This window comes from Tachypleus tridentatus, chromosome 3, assembly GCF_004210375.1.
Source record: "Tachypleus tridentatus isolate NWPU-2018 chromosome 3, ASM421037v1, whole genome shotgun sequence".
In the NCBI taxonomy this organism is placed as follows: Eukaryota; Metazoa; Arthropoda; class Merostomata; order Xiphosura; family Limulidae; genus Tachypleus; species Tachypleus tridentatus.
This window is the reverse complement of record NC_134827.1, coordinates 37,104,834-37,129,754: the sequence shown is the minus strand read 5'-3', so window position 1 is coordinate 37,129,754 and position 24,921 is coordinate 37,104,834. Positions and strand designations below refer to the sequence as shown.

General features: G+C 34.1%; 1 protein-coding gene across 1 annotated transcript in view; it reads left to right on the top strand.

Moving 5' to 3' along the window:
* LOC143246707 (uncharacterized) overlaps positions 1 to 24,603 on the top strand; it is an 80,583-nt gene extending 55,980 nt beyond the window's left edge. The window contains exons 19-30 of the mRNA XM_076493794.1: positions 125 to 235; positions 1,145 to 1,255; positions 5,054 to 5,170; positions 5,432 to 5,545; positions 6,054 to 6,161; positions 8,391 to 8,514; positions 8,719 to 8,850; positions 10,363 to 10,418; positions 11,258 to 11,442; positions 12,717 to 12,973; positions 21,170 to 21,315; positions 22,420 to 24,603. Coding sequence (XP_076349909.1) covers positions 125 to 235; positions 1,145 to 1,255; positions 5,054 to 5,170; positions 5,432 to 5,545; positions 6,054 to 6,161; positions 8,391 to 8,514; positions 8,719 to 8,850; positions 10,363 to 10,418; positions 11,258 to 11,313 — 929 coding nt within the window. The 3' untranslated portion in view covers positions 11,314 to 11,442; positions 12,717 to 12,973; positions 21,170 to 21,315; positions 22,420 to 24,603. The remainder of the gene's footprint in view (positions 1 to 124; positions 236 to 1,144; positions 1,256 to 5,053; positions 5,171 to 5,431; positions 5,546 to 6,053; positions 6,162 to 8,390; positions 8,515 to 8,718; positions 8,851 to 10,362; positions 10,419 to 11,257; positions 11,443 to 12,716; positions 12,974 to 21,169; positions 21,316 to 22,419) is intronic.
* Positions 24,604 to 24,921: the final 318 nt, after the last annotated feature.

Sequence of the window (24,921 nt, the reverse complement as noted above, 5' to 3'; positions counted from 1 at the left end):
TTGTACATGAGATGGTAATGAACATATTTTCAGGGTTTTAACAGACATGTTTATATGCATCTAAATGCTCATATATGTCTCATGAAATAGTAATAAACATCCACTACTTTATTTAATCTCTTAGTGGAGTTCCACTGTGGTAATGTTACTGCTCCTTTCCGTGCTTGTGTGCCATTAAGTCAACGTTGTGACTCTGTTATAAACTGTGCTGATGGAAGTGATGAACATGATTGTGGTGAGTCTGTCTATCATTTCTATCTCTTTACACGTTCTCACTAACCATTTTAATGTTCTCAAAAGTTACATTAATGGCGAACTTGTTACTTTGTTTAATATTTTTGTTCATTTATTTTTATCAGTTCATTAAATAAACAGATTTTTTTTATACATTAGGTATCATAATACAACATCCAAATAATTTTTTAAAAGGTTTATTTCATCATGACACAAAACTTCCAAGAAAAACCTAGCCATAAATACAAATTGTATTTGGAAAACATATTGAAGAATTCTGCAGTTATTCATTGTTGAAGTGACTAGCAATCCTTACTTGTAACTTTTTCTTGCACACTATAAACCACAATTAAAATATTTTGTGTATTCTGCTCTTTTGAGGATTTCAAATTAATCTACCATTTGAAACTTTGTAAAATGGACAGCAACTGCCTGTTGCAGAGACACAAGTGTAAATGATGATATTTTGAAAGTCTTCCTCTGACCTGAAGATAAAAGGCAGAAGACTTTCAAAACGTTGCCCTCTACACTTATGTTTCCACAACAGGCAGTTGCTGTCCATTTTACAAAGTTTCATCATGAATACTCTGCCCAAACAATCTATCAAAGAATCTACCATTTATTGTTTTGAAACAAAAATTAGTACAATCCCATGAAGTACATAAAAATATTCTGTTCATAATTAAACGGGTGTTTTTGTAATCGTTCTTACATGGCATGATTCTTATTGCAAGACAAATATTGTAGTGGACACCACAATTCACAGAAGTATGTTACTTGTGAAATGTGTGGATGATGGAAAATAGTGGGGTGTGAAATACGGTTGTTGTCACGATGAACAGAAACAGTTGAATTGCTTGTTTTTCACTAATTTATTTTTATACCTTAACATTTTTAATATATTTTTCAGAAAATGGTTGCCAAAGAAACTATCAGTGTGAGAATGGGAAGTGTTTAGCAAGACACCAAGTTTGTGATCGAGTGAAAGACTGCAGTCGCTCAGAAGATGAAGCTGATTGTGGTAGGCCTACATTTTATTCAAATAACTTGGTAGACATTTGATTACTGTTTTAGTTCGATTAAGTGATCTCAAAAATGGACATTTCTCTCTCTGTTTATGTAAATGAACACAACAGAACCTGGACTTTGTTTTGTATTAGCACACAAGTACATCCAAGACACTGAATGGAACATAAGATTAATATTTTATGAAATAAAACTTTTGGTTAAAAAACTTTAATGGCATGTAAAGTTACGGTTTCAACTGAATTACTCTTTACTTTACAGTTTTTAACCTCTCTTGTTATACTAATACATGAAATGTTTGTTCATTTTTTGAATTTCATGCAAAACTACACGAGAGCTATCTGCGCTAGCTGCCCTTAAATTAGCAGTGTAAGACTAGAGGGAAGGCAGCTAGTAATCATCACCCACTGCCAACTCTTGGGCTACTCTTTTACCAATGAATAGTAGGATTGGCCATCACATTATAATGCTCCCATGGCTGAAAGGGCGAGCATGTTTGGTGTGACAGGGATTTGAACCTGCAGCCCTCACATTATGAGCCAAATGCCTTAACCCACCTGGCTGTGCCGGGCCGTTACATGAAAGGAGATAAGAAAGCAGCACATTTTGTTTCACTTTTCTCCTATTTAAGATCTAACTGTGACCTACAAAAGCAACATTCTAAAGCAAAACCTAATTTATGAATAAGAAATACACTGCTGGCCAAAATCTTAAGGCCAATGGACATAAAGAAAAAATATGCATTTTGAGCTGTCGGACTCAACCACTTATTTGAGTAGAGCTTAGAAAGATGAAAATAAGGAAAGGAAAAATAAAAAACTTTTTTAGCATTTAATAGGGAAAATGTGAACACTATGAAATTAGTCTAAATACTAGCTGGTCAAAAGTTTAAGACCATACTGAAATGAAGCATTAATCGGCAAACATGTAATGAAATTTAGTCATCTGTGTTCAAGCATTAGCATTGTCAACATCTCCCACTGACATCTCTTGTATTACGATGGGTAAAAACATGCAAAGGCTAAAAATGTGACAAAGTTTGAATGTGGCAGAATTGTCAAGCTGCAAAAGCAAGATCTCTCTCAACGTGCTATTGCTGGTGAGATTGGGTGTAGTAAAACTGCTGTTGAAAATTTCTTAAAAGACCCTGAGGGATACGAAACAAGAATTTCAAGTGGTCGGCTCAAGAAAATTTCACTGGCGTTGAGCAGGAGGATTTGACGGGTTGTCTGGCAAGACACCAGCCAATTGTCAAACCAGATTAAGGCCCTTACAGATGCAGAATGCAGCTCAAGAGTAATAAGATGGCATCTACGAGAGAAAGGCTTTAAAAACTGTAAACGTCTTCAAAGGCCACGCCTCCTTCTACACCACAAAACAGCTTGGTTAAACTTTGCTGAGAAGCGCCAAACATGGGACGTAGAAAAGTGAAAGAAGGTTTTGTTCTCTGATGAGAAAAAATTTAACTTAGATGGTTCAGATAGATTTCAATGTTACTGGCATGATAAGAATTTCCCATCAGAGACATTTTATACATGACACAGTGGAGGAGGTTCCATCATGATCTGGGGTGCTTTCTCCTTCCATGGAACAATGGAGCTACAGGTTATACAGAGGCGTCAAACAGCAGCTGGTTACATTAGCATGTTGGAGAGAGCATCCTTATTGACTGAAGGCCCTTGCTTGCATGGAAATGACTGAATCTTTCAGCAGGACAACGCTGCAATCCAAAATGCCTGCAGGATAAAGGACGTTTTCATGGCGAATAACTTGATTCTTTTGGACCATCCAGCATGTTCGCCTGAACTGAACCCCATTGAAAATGTTTGAGGGTGGATGGCAAGAGAAGTCTATAGAAATGGACGTCAATTCCAAACAGTGCATGATCTTTGTGAAGCCATCTTCACCACTTGGAGTAACATTCCAGCCAGCCTTCTGCAAACGCTTATATCGACCATGCCAAAGAGAATGTTTGCAGTTATTCACAATAATGGCCATGCAACTCACTACTGAGACCTCATGTTGGGCATCTCCTGCATGTCCCTGATTAGGACTTCTTTTTGGTATGGTCTTAAACTTTTGACCAGCTAATATTTAGGGTAATTTCATAGTATTCATATTTTCCCTGTTAAATGCTCAAAAGTTTTCATTTTTATTTTCCCTATATTTTCTTATTTTCATCTTTCGAAACTCTACTCAAATAAGTGGTTGAATCTAACAACACAAAATGCATATTTTTTCTTTATGTTCATTCGCCTTAAGATTTTGGCCAGCAGTGTATATGCCTGTATATAAACTTTTAGAGCATACTTGATAAGGTGTCTCAATTAGAAAATGGATACCTAAAAGATTGTTGGACAATTAAAAAGTTGTTTGTAAGTTAACTTTGTGGGGAAAAGTAAGAAATCAAAATAAATGGTTGTTTTGTTGAATGTGAGAACATGACTATTCATACCTCTTTGTTGTAGGATTTTTGTCAAATTTTACTAATGTTAATAATTTGGACAGCTTTTTGGGCAGTAATAAGTTTCTAAGTTTACTGATGAAGTTAAAATGCTGAGAAATGCTGATTCTGTTTGGAACGTTTTCATGAACTGATATCAGGATCTTGACAGTATCAATATCTGGAAGATGATGTTTACTATTTTGAGAAGTTTGAAGTTGTCCACAGATTAACTGTAAATAATATATGAACCATGGTAATTTGGAAACAACTTAATGTTCGTGACTTGAAACAATAGCAATGAGGACATATTGTAGCCCCAGTGAAGCTTCATTTCTGGCATTGGTTACAGTCTTGGCCCCCTTACTGTTACTATAAAAAATATATTAGTAGGATAGGGACAAGTTACAACACTGACCCTCAGTTACTCTCTCTCTTATTTCACTAACATGCTTCATTATAATTATCAGAAGGCCATTAGCATGTAATGATTGCCCCTTCAGGAAGGTATCGTAACCTTACTAATTGTTGAATACAAGTCAAAACTCTTATTAGACCTTTCTCAAACACCTGTTAATAAATGGATTCTGGAAATCAAATAAAGCATTTAAGGCTTAGAGCATTGGACTTTTTTTATTTTTATTGAAGAACCAGTAATGATTTTAATTAGCTGTCAAAATTCTTCAGTTTTCTGTTGATTGTCTGTTTATGTGGTGAGGTAAAGATGTTATGAAGGTAAACATGAAAACTAGATGCAATAAGTTTGGGCTTTGGAAGGATATAGTCAAACATATTCTGTAACAGAACTGCCTTTGATAGATTGTTTAGGCAGAGTATTCATGATTAAACTTTGTAGAATGGACAAGAACTGTCCAAGTGTTGAAGACAAAAGATGGAAGACTTTCAAAACGTCGTCCTCTACATTTGTGTCTCTGCAACAGGCAGTTGCTGTCCATTCTACAAAGTTTCATTGAAACTGCCTTTCTTTGATTAATAATCATGAACTAGTGGAAATAACTTGCCTGAAGATGTTTTTGCTGTTGTTAGTTTCAAAGTTTCAAGAACTTTGTTGGATAGACTTATGTGTATGATTGATGGTGTAAATATTTTTGTGTTTAGAGGTACCTTGATTGACTGAATAACTTTCTGCCACCCTGATTTTTGTCATGACCTTAATCCAAGCTCCATTTTTAGCATTTAAAGTGTTACTGAAATATAACGTGGAATTTCAAGTCTGGTCATAATTATCATACAAGTTTCTGAGTCTTATCGAAAGCTTTAGAGTATTTCACATAAGAACCTTTCATTAAAGCTTTTCTTGCTGTTAATTCTATTTGTGTGTATGTATAGATACGTGGAAATGCCTGCATGATGAGTTTCCATGTGGTAATGGTCGGTGTATCCCTGAGAAGTGGCACTGTGACGGCGTGGACAACTGTGGAGATAATACTGATGAAGTTGGTTGTTGTAAGTTGTATTCTTTTCTTTTTACTAAAAAATATGTAGTACAAATAAATATGTAAGACACACTTATTTTTGTAACTTGTAAATTTTTGTGACAAGAATATTTAGATACTAATGAATTATTATAAATAACTTTTTAAAAGAGGATTCGCATTTTTTCCTTCCCTCATTAATTATAAAGTACCATGAAATATGCATAAACTTCCCTCTTTCTTTGTAACCAATGGTTAGACAGACAGTTATGTTTTTATTGTTTCTTTTTAGTGACAACATGCTCAGAACAACAGTTCCTCTGTCCAGAAGGTTGGTGTATACCAGAAACATGGAAATGTAATGGAGTTTTGGACTGTCATGCAGGAGAAGATGAAAGAAGTTGTGGTTAGTCCAAATGAACTTCTGGATTTTTATATAAATTTTCTTTTAGAATGTAGTAAGTAATACAGTGTTATGGTGTCTACGTATGACACTGTATATACAGATAACTAAGATATAATCTACTTTACTGAGGAAACTGTCATTCATTATGAAATATTGAACAATGCTTGTCAACCACTAATTACACCAACTGACAATATTAGACCAGCTGGTAATATTAGACCAACTGTCATAGTCATGTTTGAAGACAAATTACACCAACTGACAATATTAGACCAACTGTCATAGTAATGTTTAAAGACAAATTACACCAACTGACAATATTACACCAACTGTCATAGTCATGTTTGAAGGCATTCTCTCCATTAATAAGTGGTTTCTGAAAGTCCTTGGTATGTTTCCATTCTTGTTTTTTAACAGGTACATTGTATATTTGTGCAGTATCCAGTATGGATTCACTTCAAGTTATCTTGGGATTTTCTGTTATCCACAATCTGTTTTCTTTTTACAGATTGCAGTGATGAAGAGTTCAAATGTCAAAGTGGGGGATGTATTGAAAAACAACAAGTTTGTAATAGAAATCACGATTGTCCTGATTCCAGTGATGAACTCCACTGCTGTAAGTAAAGTACTTATGTATTATTAGAACAGTATATTAGCACTATAGTGAATTACTTAATGAAATGTTTATGTACACTATAGTGAGTTACTTAATGAAATGTTTATGTGCACAGTAGTGAGTTACTTAATGAAATGTTTATGTACACTATAGTGAGTTACTTAATGAAATGTTTATGTACACAATAGTGAGTTACTTAATGAAATGTTTATGTGCACAGTAGTGAGTTACTTAATGAAATGTTTATGTACACTATAGTGAGTTACTTAATTAAATGTTTATGTACACTATAGTGAATTACTTAATGTAATGTTTATGTACACAGTAGTGAGTTACTTAATGAAATGTTTATGTACACAATAGTGAGTTACTTAATGAAATGTTTATGTACACAATAGTGAGTTACTTAATGAAATGTTTATGTACACAATAGTGAGTTACTTAATGAAATGTTTATGTACACAGTAGTGAGTTACTTAATGAAATGTTTATGTACACTATAGTGAGTTACTTAATGAAATGTTTATGTACACTATAGTGAGTTACTTAATGAAATGTTTATGTACACTATAGTGAGTTACTTAATGAAATGTTTATGTACACAATAGTGAGTTACTTAATGAAATGTTTATGTACACTATAGTGAGTTACTTAATGAAATGTTTATGTACACAATAGTGAGTTACTTAATGAAATGTTTATGTACACAATAGTGAGTTACTTAATGAAATGTTTATGTACACTATAGTGAGTTACTTAATGAAATGTTTATGTACACAATAGTGAGTTACTTAATGAAATGTTTATGTACACTATAGTGAATTAATGAAATGTTTATGTACACAATAGTGAGTTACTTAATGAAATGTTTATGTACACAGTAGTGAGTTACTTAATGAAATGTTTATGTACACTATAGTGAATTAATGAAATGTTTATGTACACAATAGTGAGTTACTTAATGAAATGTTTATGTACACAGTAGTGAGTTACTTAATGAAATGTTTATGTACACAATAGTGAGTTACTTAATGAAATGTTTATGTACACAATAGTGAGTTACTTAATGAAATGTTTATGTACACAATAGTGAGTTACTTAATGAAATGTTTATGTACACTATAGTGAATTAATGAAATGTTTATGTACACAATAGTGAGTTACTTAATGAAATGTTTATGTACACAGTAGTGAGTTACTTAATGAAATGTTTATGTACACAGTAGTGAGTTACTTAATGAAATGTTTATGTACACAATAGTGAGTTACTTAATGAAATGTTTATGTACACAATAGTGAGTTACTTAATGAAATGTTTATGTACACAATAGTGAGTTACTTAATGAAATGTTTATGTACACTATAGTGAGTTACTTAATGAAATGTTTATGTACACTATAGTGAGTTACTTAATGAAATGTTTATGTACACAATAGTGAGTTACTTAATGAAATGTTTATGTACACAATAGTGAATTACTTAATGAAATGTTTATGTACACAATAGTGAATTACTTAATGAAATGTTTATGTACACAGTAGGGAGTTACTTAATGAAATGTTTATGTACACTATAGTGAGTTACTTAATGAAATGTTTATGTACACTATAGTGAGTTACTTAATGAAATGTTTATGTACACAATAGTGAGTTACTTAATGAAATGTTTATGTACACTATAGTGAGTTACTTAATGAAATGTTTATGTACACTATAGTGAGTTACTTAATGAAATGTTTATGTACACTATAGTGAGTTACTTAATGAAATGTTTATTTACACTATAGTGAGTTACTTAATGAAATGTTTATGTACACAATAGTGAGTTACTTAATGAAATGTTTATGTACACTATAGTGAGTTACTTAATGAAATGTTTATGTACACTATAGTGAGTTACTTAATGAAATGTTTATGTGCACAGTAGTGAGTTACTTAATGAAATGTTTATGTACACTATAGTGAGTTACTTAATTAAATGTTTATGTACACTATAGTGAGTTACTTAATGAAATGTTTATGTACACTATAGTGAGTTACTTAATGAAATATTCTAATAAAACCCTGTTATTATTATTATTATTCTTACAATCAATATTAATAGCCAGTATTTGAGGGTCTGTTTTGTTTTAACTTCAGTACCAATTTTATTTGGAGAATACAACTTCAGTTTTCACAGAATTTGTGATTGTTTGAATTGATGAGGTGTGTAAATATTGACATTTTCTAGTGAAACTTCATGATGACTCCATGCTACTAGAGATATTTGATTCACAACATGGATGGACAAACGTCTGTGCAGATAACTGGGATGAGCTATACAGCAACCATGTGTGTCAAAACCTTGGCTACAGGTATGGATAATGATAATATTTTACAAGAAAGGAAGACTTTTAAAACTTACCAAATTTATTTCTGAATATGACCATTAAATACTTGATACTGGTTCTGAATTTAAGGGAAAATAAAATTGCTTTTGTTTGTGAACCATTCAGTAGGTTGTGTTGTTGAATAAGTACACTGTATTTCAGTGATTTATTCAGATATTATCTTAATAGTGAAGCAGTTCTTACGGAATATCCACCTGGTGATGACCTCAATCCTGAAGCCAATAGAGGCCTGTACCATTTAGTTGAGAAGCCACATTCTAGTAATAACAAAACAGACATCTGGGAGTTGCTGTCCTTAAGGTTAGTTTCATGGTTAACTTTACGGATAAATAATTAAGTTCCATTGAGTAGAGAACTGAAATTACTGTGTTTGATAAAATGAAGTTGATTCTTGTCAAATTATTATTTCAGTTATACATGTCGAAATAAAACTAAAATAATCAACCATGATGCTGTCTTCCTAGTGTAGTTGGAATAAATAATGTTTTAATAATATAATTGACAGCTAAGAAGAGGAAAAGAAAAGGGCTGATTTTAAGTATTTTTTATCCCAAATCAAAAATGATAATGTTTATTTTTGAATGAATGAACCTACCAAAACATTCCCATTTACTTAGCTTAATAACTGATTTACAATGTACAACTTGATGTCAAGTCTAAAAAAATTCAGCATTAGTGTTATGTTCGTTGGAACAACATGTGATGTTGATCTGTTGAATTTCACACAAAGCTAATGGAGATAGTGAGAAATAAAATAAATCTCAACATCATATAACCTTTTCACAAACATTGCCAAATGTCAAAAATAGGCTACACTATGTAACACAAATTTTATTCCTGGATAGTATGTGTTATTTTTTAATTGCTTATGTTGTAAAAATACAGAAAATGACCATTATTCCCTTCAAACTTTGTGACCTGGATAATGAAATTTAGAAATTAACCTATTTTCTAGATTGAAACGGACAAATTTGCACATTTATATTTACATAAGGTCTGAATAAAACAACATATGAATCAAGATTTACATGTATTTATACTAAAGTTATACAAAAATGTTTAGAAGTGAGTAGTTTTTCGAGATTTGCGACTGTTATGTAAATCACTTTCACGTATCAGCCCCCAAGTATAGTCTCCTATCGTGTTTTCGTTATACGCTCCCAGGTTACAAAAGCAAAATTTGAAGAAACAAATAGGGCTTTTCCATTTACTTTAGACATAAGCAGTTGGGAAATAATACTTTCTGACCAGGAATAAGAAAAAGTAACAATTTTGTTACACAGTGTTATTTTTATGAAGCATTCAAAATATTCCATTACATGAAAGTTTAACATTTGTAATGTGAACTGGAGAGTTATATATTGTTAACCCTTAAACGGTGGCTGTCATTGATTAATACTACTGTTCAACATTCCCACTGTTTAAGGGTTAAAATAATAAGTTGTCCTAATAAAGTCAGAAAGCCAATTACATTTTCTACACTAATAGGTCATGTTTTATTTATATTTTTAATAATTCACTGTATCTTTGTTTTAGAAGTTGCTAATTTCCCTATGATTTGAATAATGAACTGATATGCAAAGTAAGCATTTATAATGTCATCATCTGTCCCCAGAAAGTTTGAGGGGAGATAATACTAAAATTCTGTGTTAGGTCCCTGCAGTGCATAGAGCAAAGATCATCTATTGTGCAGCTTTGCAAATGGAGTAACAAACTGACTAAATTAAAAATATTCTTAAACCTACAGAATTCTCTTTTTGTGATTGAAATTTGCTTTTGACATTAGTTAAACATGCATTTTAATTGTTTTAGGAAAGACATCACCTGTCAAAGTGGAAGTAGGGTTGCAATTGCATGTCGAGAATTTCGTAAGTAACTTCTGTTGTATTCACAACTATATTAGATAATCTTTTAAAAATATATAATTTTCTGATGGCTTTATCTTATTGATAATTATGAAAATATTTAGCTGATATTCATCATAAGAAATATATCTATTATTCTTAATTACAAAAGACAACAATAATATTCAGTTTTCTGCTCTGATTTCTTCTGATTTTTCCAGAAAATTTTATGTTTAAACTTTATAAATATCCACTTACTCCAGTCATAGTGAAGCACTCTCACCCTTCAAGAAATTAATTCACGTGTTTCTTTAAAACAAACTTAGCATATGTGAATTCATTATAAAGTCGGCCCAGCATGGCCAGGTGGGTTAAGGCATTCGACTCGTAATCTGAGGGTTGCAAGTTCAAATCCCCCTTGCACCAAACATGCTCACTCTGTCAGCTGTGGGGGTATTATAATGTTAAGGTCAATCCTACTATTCATTGGTAAAAGAGTAGCCCAAGAGTTGGCAGTGGGTGGATATGACTAGCTGCTTTCCCTCTAGTCTTACACTGCTAAATTAGGGACGGCTAGCACAGATAGCCCTCTTGTAGCTTTGCACGAAATTTGAAAACAAACAAATTATAAAGTCAGTATGTATTTATCAATGAACAAATTAATTCTTTACTTAGTCGTGTATTTCCAAACATTATGGCAAGTTTGTAAATGTTGATAATTAAATTAGGAAATTCATCATAAATTTATTACTACATAAAGTAACGTAATACACTGTTTCTCAACACATCTGTAAATCTCATGAACTGGGCCAGTTTACCATTATTGTAATTTCTTATAAAAGTAAGATGTTATGATCTTACAGAGTGTGGTGCATGGAGTCTGGCTGGAGAACTTCAAGGAAGAATTATTGGGAGGTAGCAGTGCTCCAGATGGACAATGGCCATCTGTAGGCTTAGTTGTAAACAAAAATGACAACAACACTGTTTGCACAGTTAGTGTCCTTTCTCCACGGTGGTTGGTCACATCTGCTTCATGTGTTGAACACAGGTAAATAACACAGTTTGTATATGTAGTGTACTTTCTCCACAGAGAAGAAACTGAGTTAGTGAAAGTAAATAAAAAAAAGCTAAATATTTTTCGTAACTTATTAATAAGTTACTAATTTTTTTTTTATGTAATTAATATATAATAATTACTAACTGGTGTTAATCCTATGTTTCACATACATATCTACTACTGTTTTCAGAATGACCTTGAGAACGGCTGCTTCTATGTTGATTGTGGCTAAGATACTGTTTTAAGTCTTGGTAGAAAGGCTGAGGTTTTGTCTGAGGTTCCCTCTATCAGTACTGTTATCAACTAACTTAAAGCTTTGAAGAGGGTTAGCTGAGTGTGTTATCAGTTTATTGGATGTAGAAGGAATCTTTGATTGTTTCTTTTCTTTTTGTGTGCAACTGTATCCTACTATTTTAATATTACTCTATTGTATGTTTTTTGTCTCTGACACAATCATTTATTGTAAATAGGGATGTAGCAGCAACGTTTTACCCTTCTGTTTATACAAAGTATCAAATGTATTGTTGACGACCAAAGTTTTGACATTATTATTAGTGGATACTACAATTAAAAGAAAAAAATCTCTAAGTTTGGTTCAAAAACATTTTTTAAGTTAGGATAGAATTAACAATAGTATCTGAATTGTGTAATTACATCCCACACAATTAGGAGAGAAGCTTGAAGTAATATGGCACCCATCAATATTAGGAAAGGGAGATTGTTACTGTAAGTCAAAACATAAAATGATCTTAACATAATGACTTGCTGGTTCAGTGTATGAACAATAACATTCTTACTGGTGCACTCTACCAGGTTAACTTACTTTTACTGATGGTCCACATTAACAAGGGTTTGAAAATGGGTTTTTTGTTTTCCTTTGAACATTCAGGTGGTTTGGTGTTTACTAGCTGTGATTGTTTTTTGTAGTGACTTCTGAGAACTTTTCTCACTGTATGCTGTTAACACATCCTGTATTGCTATTCTGTCTTCATAGCATCTTGCATCAAATCTTGTTTGTTCTCAGAAATAGGCTGTCTACTACACTCACCTTGACATGGTGGATTGTACAATTAAAAGTAACAGGATAACCATGAAGAACGGGTGAACCTACAAAATTGTAGCTACTTGTACCACACATACCTCACTATTTTTTTTCATACGTATATTTAAATGTATTGTTTTCAAAACAAAGGATGTATATTACATTGTTAAAAGATAAGTTTCATAAAAAACCAGAATCCTGTAAAGCAACATTTATTTTTCAGTAACCTTTCTGTCTGGGAATTTGTTGGAAGTATGCACCTAACTAGCACAGATAAGCAGAGTTACCTGGTGAAAAGAACTGTCTTTCATCCTAATTTTAAACACACTGGCTCGTTTAGTAATTTTGATATTGTTCTGCTTGAACTTGAAACTGCTGTACCATTTGATCACTACACTGGTGCTATATGTTTGCCAGAAAAGAACATTCAACCACGTCAGCTCTGTGTAAGTGCAGACTGGAATCAGAAAAAAGACCAAGGTAAGAGGTACCACCAATCAAAGATTCTAAAGGGCTTAGTGATGGTTGCTAGTTTAAGAACAGAAAGTTATGTCATTAAGAGTTATGATTTCAAGTTATTTATATTTGCAGTTTAAAGTGTAAAGAAAGATTTAGATTATCAAATACATAAAATAGTAAGTTTAAAGTTCATTTTGAAGAAGAGAGACAGGACCATAAAAACTACATGTACATTTCCCAAACCAGATTTATGAATAAAATAATAAACCTTTTTCAGAAACTGTTGGTTTCTGTATTAACTGTTGGTTAATATTGGCCTTTGAATAGTAAAGATGTGAACTATTTTCACTGATATTTTAATGAACTTTAGTTGTCTGCAGTACACTCCTCAAGATAATTTTTGCTGTGATTAGTATGGTGCTGATCATGTATTGCTTCTATCAGTATCTTCCATTGGTGGTCAGTAATTCATTATCACAGACAAGCATCTTTGAGTTAGTTTATTTAGCGATTGAACCATTTATAAAAGTTTGAATGTTATTCTGTATTTGTCCACAAGAAAGTCCTACAAAAATAAGTACACACAATTTACACATTTATTAATTATCTTAATTCTTTGTATGGTTCATGAAAGTCTTGCACTTCTGGTTGTAGCACTGTCCCACATATTACTTGTGGAACTGGATTCATACAATGAAATTTCTAGGTGTAACAGCTTTCTTTAAACAATCTATTTTTGTAACCTTCTTGGAGTGACTGAATTTTTTTATCCTGTTTTGTATAGAAAAGTATCTTTCACAATCAGTGCTTGTTTCACAAAAGTATGAAGATATTCAACACAATTTTGATGTGTTACAAAATTGCGGTTTCACACGTGGCAAAACGACAAAAGTATATTTAATAAAAGAATAGAGGTTTAAACTGTACATATAAGGAATTTGTAACTTATAGGTGAGCAGAGGCTGTAAAACTAGTATTAACATAGGGAAGTTACTGAGAAGTGATTTAAATAAAAAACAAAACAGTCAGTTAGAATTGGTGTGTTGCTCTCAGGACATTCATAATTGCAATTTTTCATAAGTTTGATGTATGGTCAGTATCTAGTTATAGTTTGTTTTATTTTCAAGCATGATGCAATGTATGTGGAGAAATAGCTAATTGCACAGTGTGCAACCAGTAAGTTCGGCAATTAGTGATAGTATTAGGTTGTTCAGAAATAAATGTCGGAATTCTCACAATGAAAGTTAGAAGCTGAATATTAAGTAACTTATCATTGGTTGGTTAGTTGGTTGGTTTAATTTAATGTTTGTTGTTTACAAGGTGTCATAATTGTCTGCTGTTTCAACTCTACTCAGAATAAGTTTTGCAACCTCCAAGGCAGCATGGACAAGAAGGGCTTTTATCTGATTTTCCTCTATGACTTCAAACTTGGACAAAAAGCTGTCAAAACTACATGGAACATCAACCAGGCATTCAGCCACGGGTTTATTACTGAATGTACAGTTCAGCATTGGTTCCAAAGGTTTCGACAGGGAGATGAAAATCTTGAAGACCACGAAGGTCGTGGAAAGAAGCCATCCCTAGATGAAAACACATTCAGGGAAGCAGTTGAGACAGACCCTTGCACAACAATACGTGAGCTTGCAGAAAATCTAGGCACAAGCAAATCACGCATTGCCAACCACCTGAGTGTGATTGGAAAGATGAAAAAGTTGGATAACTGGGTTCCACATGAGCTGACAAAAGATCAACAAACACGGCATTATGAGACCTGTCAAGGATGATACTTCAAAAATTGAATGAATTGTGAATCAAGGTTCATCTATCTTATTCCCCAGACCTTTCCTATGCAGTTTTTCATTTTTGCAAGTACTTTGACAACTTTTTGAACAACAAACGCTTTCAAAACCAGGCAGCTGCAGAAGAAGCTTTCAGGGAGTTCACTGACCATAGAAATTCTGATTTCTACAGCAGGGGTATAAACAGCATTGTGTGAAAACACATTGGCAAAAGTATGTTGAATCAAATGGTGTTTACTTGGATTAAAGCATGTTTTACAACACCAGTTTATACTTTTCCAAACTTTGCAGTTCAAAAACAACATTTATTTCTGGACAGCCTAATACATTTGTAACTGATACATGTTTAGCAACAGTGACTTATAGTAACTCCTTGAGGTGGATTCCTGTATGTGGACTACCTCCCAGGGATGGTTCTGTATTTCAATTAACCTCCTTTGGGATCTGTAGATCCACCCACATTTTTCCTGTGTGTGGTGACCCATGAACAGAAGAGAACATCCCTGTGGTTGATTTGTGTCTGGGGTACTGCAGCCTTAGCCTTGAGTTCCTCTACATGAGTGCCCCCAGTGTCAGTTGACTGGTACTTTTGGGCTGGGATCAACTGAGTACCAGTGTAGGGCATTCTCAATGGGCATTGTGGACATTTGTTTGCTGGTATTTGGTATAGAGCTCATGAAACATGTTTGGCACTGCAGTTTAATTCCTCATAGAACTCCATGAGAGGTAGGGTCAGTGAACAATGAATCGTTCTGTATTAGTTATGGATCACATCCTTGTCCTCCAAAACAATAAAATAGTAAAAACAGCTTACAGGTATACAATAATAAGTAAACGACTCTGTTACACACTCACACTCAGTCTGCTCTTGTACCATGGTTTTTTATTTTTCTTCTTTGTATGACAAATCCTTAGAGCGAATGTCTTCCTCTTTTATTTGGAATGGATAAGAGGAGCTTGCTGGCTCTCCAAGTTAAGTCAGAAAGTTGTGTTCTGGAGATAGTGTGATGAACACATCTAGACCTACACAGAGTAAACTCCTCCTGAGGTCAAATTCCATTAGGGATATATCCATTGAGGCTACACCCCATGCTACTTTGAATTCCTCATGAGGAGGGATAGCTGAGAAAGATTTGAATAACATCCTTGAGTCAGAGATTGTTGCTGGTTTTTCCAACGAAAGAATTTCTGCAGTGTGATGTATCTCCACTTGGAAGGATGGAATTATGATGCTGACAGATGTATTAATTTTAGCATTTACATCACCACATCCATCTACCTCTTTTGAGGTAAGTTATCTGAACTTTAAGGTCTAACCATACATTCCTAAACCTCTCAAATGTTTCCATTGTCAGCAGTTAGGATATTCGAAGGCATCTTGTTGTAGTTCTTTAGTGTGTGCCCATTGTGGTGACAAATACCGTGATGCCTACAAGTGTCAACTGGATCCTCACTTTATTAATTGTGTTCCCACCCCTCATACTATTGATCTTGCCCTGAGTAGATAGAAGAGGAAGAGGTACAACTTTTGTGTACAGTACACAACATTTCTTACATTGAGACTTGGAAGCTATTGTCCCATAACTCCATCTCATCTCAGAAATATTCTGCTGCACTGTGTTCCACTGCTATAACTGGAGTACAGACAGATCTTTCTGTGCCTCCAACAGAGTCGTTCTTAAACCATGTGAAGTCTTTTTCCCTCTACAGATAAACAATTTGACAAGTTCAAATTTACTTTTATCTCTGTTCCGACCATTCCTTCCAGTAACTGCCTGGGTCCACTTCTTTTGGCCCCAGCTTCTGGTGTCTGCTTAAGTCCATTTTCTTTGGCCTTGAGGTGTTGAACAATTATTCACTCATGCTCTCAGTTACTGGAATCTATGTCTGTTGAGAGAGACCTGCCCACTCAACCCAGGGCAGGATTCATGGAAGTTGAAAGGTCTCCTTCTAATAAGGAAAAGTAGCATGGTTATAAACAGAAGGGTCCTCTACCCAGTTCTCCTCCACATAAATAAAAATAACCACTTTGATTCAGTGGAGCTGTCAAAGTTAACATTCTAATCTGGATGACATTAAAGCCTTGGTTGATTCTTGTTATCCTATGTGTATTTACTTACAGGAAAAATTTCTGAAACCTACTGATATAATCATCTTTTTGCAGATTTCCTTATACAGAAATGACAGCTTGTGTGATGGATGAGTGCATGGAAGGGTGGCACTGTTGATTGGCCAGCACGTGCCCACCTTGTTTGTGCCACTTGGCACTCCTATGGATGTCATAGCCATCTGTATTTCCTTGGGTCATACCATCACTTTTGTTTCTCTCTACCTGTCTCCTGCAGAGTCTTGTGATCAATCAGATGTTAAGACTCTGATGAAACAGTTACCATTCCCTCTTTGTAATCCTGAGCAACTATTGGACACCATCCTCGCTGGGGTGATGCTGATATTGATAGAAGGGATCATTCTGTAGAGCATCTTTCTCTCTCAATACTATGTCCTTTACCTGTTTTCAGACACCTAGTCAATCTTTTACTGCTATTGATCTATCTGTCTATTTCCCTTCACACTTTTCTTACTTTTTTTTGTAGGTTGACAGGGGCCCACGAGGCAGTTATCATATTCCTACAATTCTGAGGGAGAATGGCTGTGGTCGATGCCACCTGACCCAAGGCCAACTGGCTCTTTTTCACACCTCTCTCTTGGAACTTGATCGTTCTGTCATTATACTACCATTTGTTGACCACTCTGTGGAAGCAGTAATTGATTGCATTGTTCAAGCAGCTGCTCATTCTGTACCTAAAACCTTGACAAGTTTTCCATAGTATCCATGGTGGTCTCCAGCCTGCCAGCAGGCATGGAAGGCTCATAAATGGGCCTGAGATACGTTTTTGCAGGTATCTTACTCTTTGAACTGCATTGCTTTCCAGCAGGTCTGTGTTCATGCTTGGTAGGTCAGATGTCAGAGCCAAAAGAAATCTCAGATTAATATTACAACTAGCATCTCTTCTACCACCTGTTCCAAAGTCATATGGGACAAAATTCAGATGGTCAGCAGGAGGTGTGTTTCCCAAATCCTTTCTATCTTGCTTTCCAATAGCCAGAAAGTTGCTGATGTACAGAGCATCTCTAATACTCTCAGTAAGAACTTTGTTTATATTTACAGAACCTCTGTCTTTTCCCCTGCTTTCTTGGCCATCAAGTTTCAGGCAGAGTGATTGCCTCTTTCTCTTTAGACCAATCATCTCAATGATTTTTAATTTCTCCTTTACATATCATCAGGTTGGTAGTATATCAGTTGGACCTGATGATGCTCACAATGAGATGCTGCACTATCTCTTTCCTGCATCTCTTGCTCTTCTTCTTGTTGTCTTTAACCATATCTGGCAGTAGAATGTTTATCCTGTTGCTTACTGCCAGGCTAATGTCCTAACGTTCTCTAAGACTGGGAAAGATCCCAAGATTTTTTCTTATTATCATCTGATTGCTTTAACTATCTGTCTCTGTGAGGTCTTGGAGAGGATGGTTAATGCGCCTCTTGTTTGGTTCCTCAAATCAAACAACCTCTGCTTTCCCACCTAGTATGGGTTCCTTGATAGTGGTCCACCATGTACCACCTCAAGCAGGAACATCTTGCTTTTGTTTTCTTTGATCTTAAGAAAGCTTACAGTAGTACATGGAAGTACAGGATTTTACAGGACCTCCACTCATATAGGTTGCATGACCATTTTTGCATTTTTATTCAGAACATTTTACTCAACAGGCAGTTCTGAGTCTATGTGGGTTCAACCATTCCTTGTACTTTTACATGGAGACTTAGAGTTCTGAAGGGCTGTATCATGAGTTTCACACTTTACAGTATCAAGATCAATGTTATCCACTACTCAACTTTCTCCTACTGAGAAACTCTGTCAACAACTTCTGCAATATTATATCAGCACATATTTCATATCACATGAGGTTTATTGAGTTGCAACTTCAGACTACTCTAATCACTTGTTGAACTGAACCACAGCAAATGATATTTACTTTTTCTTTTTCCAATTCTGTTTTCATGCATTTTTGCCACCAACAGGGTTTACACCCTAATTCTCAGCTCCGTCTTGGTGATGTTGTTCTTCCCATGATCCCTGAAGCAAAGTTCTTGGAGCTTTCCTTTGACCATAAACTTACTTTCATTCCTCACATAAAACAGCCATGTGTCAAGTGTACAAGGGCACTGAACATCCTTTGTGTCCCTTCTTTCACCTATTGAAGAAGGGGTCAGTGCTCTATGCTCAACATTCATTGTACCCTCATTCAATCCAAACTGGACTGGGTTTCTGGTCTCTAGTTCTGCCAGGACCTCAGTCTTGAAGATGCTGGATCCCATCTACCGTCTGGGACTTTGGCTCTGCACGGGGCCGTATTGCACTTATTCAGTCCGTCGATCATACTCTGATTCCCATAAACCCCCTCTCCACCTCTGCCATTTGTAGTTTTCTCTTCAGTATACTACCAAGCTTTAATCCTTATTACAGAATCCTACCTGGGGTTGTGTCTTTCTTGATTGGCTGTACTCTTTCAAAATAGGTGGTCTTTCATTTGTACCATTGACTTTCATATCTAGACACAGTTGGCTGAATTGGTCTGGCACTGGATGATGATGCTATCCCCAATGATTTGCCCATTCTGCCATGACTTATTACCTTCTCCAGATGTGATCTTTGCTTGAGTCATCTGAGGTAGGCAGATACTCCCAATTAGAAGTACAGTTTTTGATGAAAAAAATTTTGACCCATCCTTCTATTCCCATTTCTACGAATGATTCAAAATCAGGTTTGTTGCCAAGGTTTATTTTAGCTTGGTAATTGCTCACAGGATCCTCTTTACAATATCTGTGTTAACCTCTGAGTTACTGTATATGCCATTTTTCTCTCTCTGGATCATATAGAATCTATGCAGTATGCCAGTTGTACTATTTACACTTGCTCTCTTAGCTCTCTACTGGCCCTGGAAATGTCCACTGTTAGTTTTCAATACTTAAAAATGGCTGCCCCATTTTCCTTCCTCTTTCATTAATACCCAGTTTTTCTGGATACCTGGTTAGGTTAATATTTGCGGGAACAAAATCACTGACACCACAGTTAAGTCTGTGTGTTGACTTGGGGCAACCAACATCATAAACATTTTCAGCTTGAACCAACTGTTGCTATTTGGACATCTTGTTTCCATAAGGTTTGGAAGGAAGAAGTTGTCTTGGCTGTACTACAAATTGGTCACATTTTTTTAATTCATAATTTTCTTTCATCTGGTACTGACCCACTAATATGTAGCCTTTGTGACACTCAAGTCACAATAGCCCACATGTTACTGTGATGCTGTTGTTGTTTTCTAAGGGTTTAGCACTGATGTTGGACAGTGTCATTGACAGTGGTAACACCATCCAACTTAATTGCATTTTTAAATTTTTATAAGCCATTGGGTTTTTTTTAATTCAGTATGAATGTTTTATCAGTTTTGCACATTATTTAGTTTTAAGCCAATTCATCTTTGCATTTTATTAAATTTTACTTTTTTAAGATTCTTACTGGTTGTTTGGTGCAGATAGCAATGTTGCTTTGTGCCAAACAATGCCCAAACAACCAACCAACCGACCAACTTATAATAATAAATTGTATACAAAACTTATGTTTGTTTGTTTGAAATGTCCACCCCTATCATCCAATAATAAATTTTTCAAGTTATTTTACAGGCAGACTTTTGTGTGGGAAGAAAATTTCAAAGTAAAAAAATTTTCCCCATCCTTTTTTTTTTTTCCTGAAAATATTTGGTCATAACATGCAAAAGACATCATTAGAATAGGTGTTCAGAGTTATGATTATTAACACGGCCTGGCATGGCCAGGTGGGTTAAAGTGTTTGACTCATAATCTGAGGGTTGCAGGTTTGAATCCCTGCCATGCAAAACATGCTCACCCTGTGGGGTGGGGAATTATAATGTGATAGTCAATCCCACTATTCGTTGGTAAAAGGTAGCCCAAGAGTTAGCAGTGGGTGGTGATGACTAGCTGCCTTCCCTTTAGTCTTACATTTCTAAATTAGGGATGGCAAGTGCAGATTGTCCTAGCATAGCTTTGAGCAAATTTCTAAAAACAAAAAACAAACAGTTGTTAACATTATGTTCAGTACAGCAGCCATATTACCCTTTACAACCACTTAAACTGAAACTAAATAAACTGAGAGAAATTCTGATTTGAAAGAAATCATAAACAAGATGAATAAATTGAGGTGTTAACGGCTTAGTAAAATAGTTCGTCTTGAGTGTGACCATCTGTAATTATTAGTCTTGGAAGTTTCAATTTGTTAATACCAGTGTAATTGTAGTTTTGTTATTACATTAATGTAAATTAACATATTGTGGTTATTATTTGAAGGGTCACCACTACATATGTATCTCCAGTATCTACCAATTCCTACTATGGCAGCTGATGAATGTAATGGGTCCAGACATTATAATGGTCAGCTACCTAGTACTTCTATATGTGCTGGTTTTATTGATAGAGAAGAATCAGTGTGTCAGGTAAGAAACCTCTTTGTGTTTTGTTGATGACTAAAGAATAGTTAGCATGGAAAGGTCTATGTGTTTTTCTGTTATGATGCGACAGGAATAGTTAGTATGGAAAGGTTTATGTGTTTTTCTGTTATGATGCGACAGGACGTAAGTTTTATTTTTTTAGTTATGTTTAGATCAGAAACAATCATCTGAAATGGTAAATGTTGATGTTATCAGTCATGAATTATCAGTGTGATGGGTCAAGTCTCTTTTTGTGTTTTGTCAAAATATCAGGTTTTGGTTTGGAGTTATCACTGTTTAAGAAAATTAACTTTTGATGAATTTTCAGTTTTGTGCCAATTGTGTTCTTCAGTATGAACAAGTGTGGATATCAGTGGGTGCTTAAGTCTAGTTGTCTTCCCTCTTATCCATTAGTTCATCATTAGGAATGATCTAAACAAGCCATTGTAGAAGTTATGATGAACAAATTACCTTACAGTTTATTAACCAGGATTAGTGTGTCCTTGGTATGGTGTACTTGAAGCTGAAAGTATACTAACATTCTTCAGTGATGTCATACTAATAACTTTAAATTTAAAAGAACCTTAGATGTAGTTTGTCTGGATGTTTCTACAGTTATGTTTGCTAAAAGTATTATATCATCAAGAATAGTTTAAGGATTTTATGTATATTGCATTATTTAGGCTTAAAGGAGTTAATTTTGTTTTGTTTTATTGTAAAAACTAAGTTAAAAAAATTATTCTAATTCAAATGCCAGTTATTCATTCTTCACAGAGGTTTTAGTATACTTGTTATGATTGTAAAGAATTCTGTTATAGAACCTTTTATTTCATCTTTGTGAAGAAATATATATCTTTTAATAATTAGAATGTATTGTGAACATTGACTTTATAATGGCTATTACATTGAACATTTTTTAATTAGTCTGTTAAGATCTTGGAACCGTATGATTAGATATTGATCCATAAACTATTAAAAAAGTTGGGATATGAATGTTTTCAGGTATTTATTTTGAAGCATTATTACTGATCGTAAATATGTCGCAATAACTTCTGGCTGTGTGGTGCAGATGAAAATATAGTTAGTGTTTAATGTAAGCATTTGTTACAGGAAAATTCTGGTGCTCCTGTTATGTGTATTGATGATGATGACCGCTGGGAACTTCACGGTACCCTTACTTCATATAGAAACTGTGGTCACTCTGGTCATCCTGCAATCTACACAAGTGTTTCTGCTGTGTCCACGTGGATTAAATCTATTATTGGCAGTTGTATTTCTTCTGACCTCTAGCCAGGACATTCAGCTGCTGGCCAGCACAGTGATTCAAACTTAGTATTTTAAACTAATAAAATGGTCAGTTCAATTGAAAATGATATGTCAGAATTGTTGAGTGTTAGTATGAATCATATGGTGTAAGATGGTGAAGTTTAGGGTGCATCATTAAAAAATATCAACACCTCTTTCCAATATGGTGGACTAAGGATTCTCCAATAGAGGGCCAAAAAACTAGCCTAATGTGTCAAGAATATTTTGATATGTAAAATGTTTTTATTAACCAACAACATTTAATAAGTCATCTTTATGTAAGTGAAGCCTAGAAGAATGCAGTTCTACAAAGATGGAACTTTCTCTGTCTTGAAGTTTTAAGAATTAGTCAGAAGGTTATACATATAGTGTCTCAACTTTTTTAGAACAAGAGTTACTTTTGGAGTTGACCTGAATACTTGTACATCATATCCCTTCCTTTTTTACATCCATTTGATTGATATTTAATGAGCTCGATTTGATAACAAACCAGACAATAAAACGTATGCATTAGGAGAGTAGTGTTTAAGATCGAAGCACTTTATTTTACTATTGAGCAGTGTATTCAACTATACCTATACAATGCTGTGTTTTATTTCATTATGGATCTTTAGATATTGAGATTGTGATATCTATAGCTCAAGAATTATCTAGCCAGGTGCTCTTTAAATGTGATGATATGAAACAAAGTTTATGGTTTAATATCCAGAAGTTTAAATTAAAACTGTCTACTAATGAAAAACACACCCAATAGTGATGAATGTTGAAACGTTTGATATGCCTTAAAACGTAAACACAGATTTACAGAAAGTGACTTTTAATTTAGTGCAACAAATCGAAAGTTTTTGTTTAAATAATCCTACTTGATTAGTTGTTGCATTTAAAATATTCACAAGCAGAAAACACTAAGCTAGGAACATGTTTTGAAATTATTTCACACATTTACGTAAATAGTAATAAAGTTTATAACACTGAGTTGTTACGACGAATAAGTTTTTGTTTTACGTCATATGAAAAAATGCAAAACAATCAAGCTTATTAACCAGACTTTTTGAGAGCTCAGTTTGATAAACCTAGTATGTACTATAGAAGATGCATAAGCTTGTAAGACAAACAAAAAATATTTGCTTTAGTCGAAATAGTTGTTCACGCTTTCAGATAAAGTCTTAGAGGAATTTGAGTATTGCTGTAAATGACTGTTTAAAGCTTTTTTCTCATTTTAAAAATACCCCACATAAACTCTAGATCAAATCTTAAATAACACAGTTATGTCCATGTAGTATTGAATCACAAGAATTAACAGAATAGCTGACTTCTGTAGAGTTTTGGTCTTGTATATAGGTCCTATGTGTCAGATGCTTCTGTGTGATATCATGCAATCTAAGTCACAAACCGGTGAAGAATGCAGTTTCTTTTAAGATCTTTTTCTTATATTTGTCAGTTCAAAAAGTTCTTTCACATGACTGTACGGTTTACTGATCTAAGCTTTAAGATTACAGTTACAATTCTTTGTCTTCCCTCTTTTGTGTACATACAGGCTGGTAGTTGTCTTTTGCTATGAAAACAATGAAAATTGAACATCTGTACGAAATATTTTCACTGCAGAAATGTAATATTTCAACCAATGATTGTCATTTCTATTTTTATGTATTGTGACTGATCAAACTGAGGCCGATCCTTTTGTTTGTTTTTACTGTCCAAGTAAGTACTAACAAAAATGTATAATTTTTTTTTTTTTTCTCTATTGAAGATGAATAATAATAATAATATGGGCTTAGGTACTTTATAAGAAAAGAATCTTATTATTTGTTTCACTAGTCTGCACACAAGCAGGCCTTTTGAAGTAAAATCTGTGGTGTTTTTTTTTGCTTAAAAACTGTATTATTTATAAAAACTAAACTTTACACAATTTGCTGTTTCTGCTACGCATGAGTTTTTAAATATTTTTTGTGTGGAAATGAAATGATTTGTAATAAATATTGAAACTGACATTTGTTCCACTGGATGATCTGACAACAGTTTGTTTTTGTAGTCGATAATGAAAAACACGAAAATATTTATAGTCAGTTTTACTACTTACGACATTTTGCTAAAATCGTGATTGGGTCAAGTCACCGAAATCGGATTCAAGTCGTTTTTGCTTTGCCGTTTTTAACTAACGAAGATGTTATGTTATAATAGCCTTAAAGTAGAGGCTCGAAAATAAACTATAGAGATTAAACACCAAAGGATAAGATTCTGATCTCTGAAGTGGTCACAGTTCCAAGGACAACATGACATCCTGGATATCCTGATCTAAAGTCATTC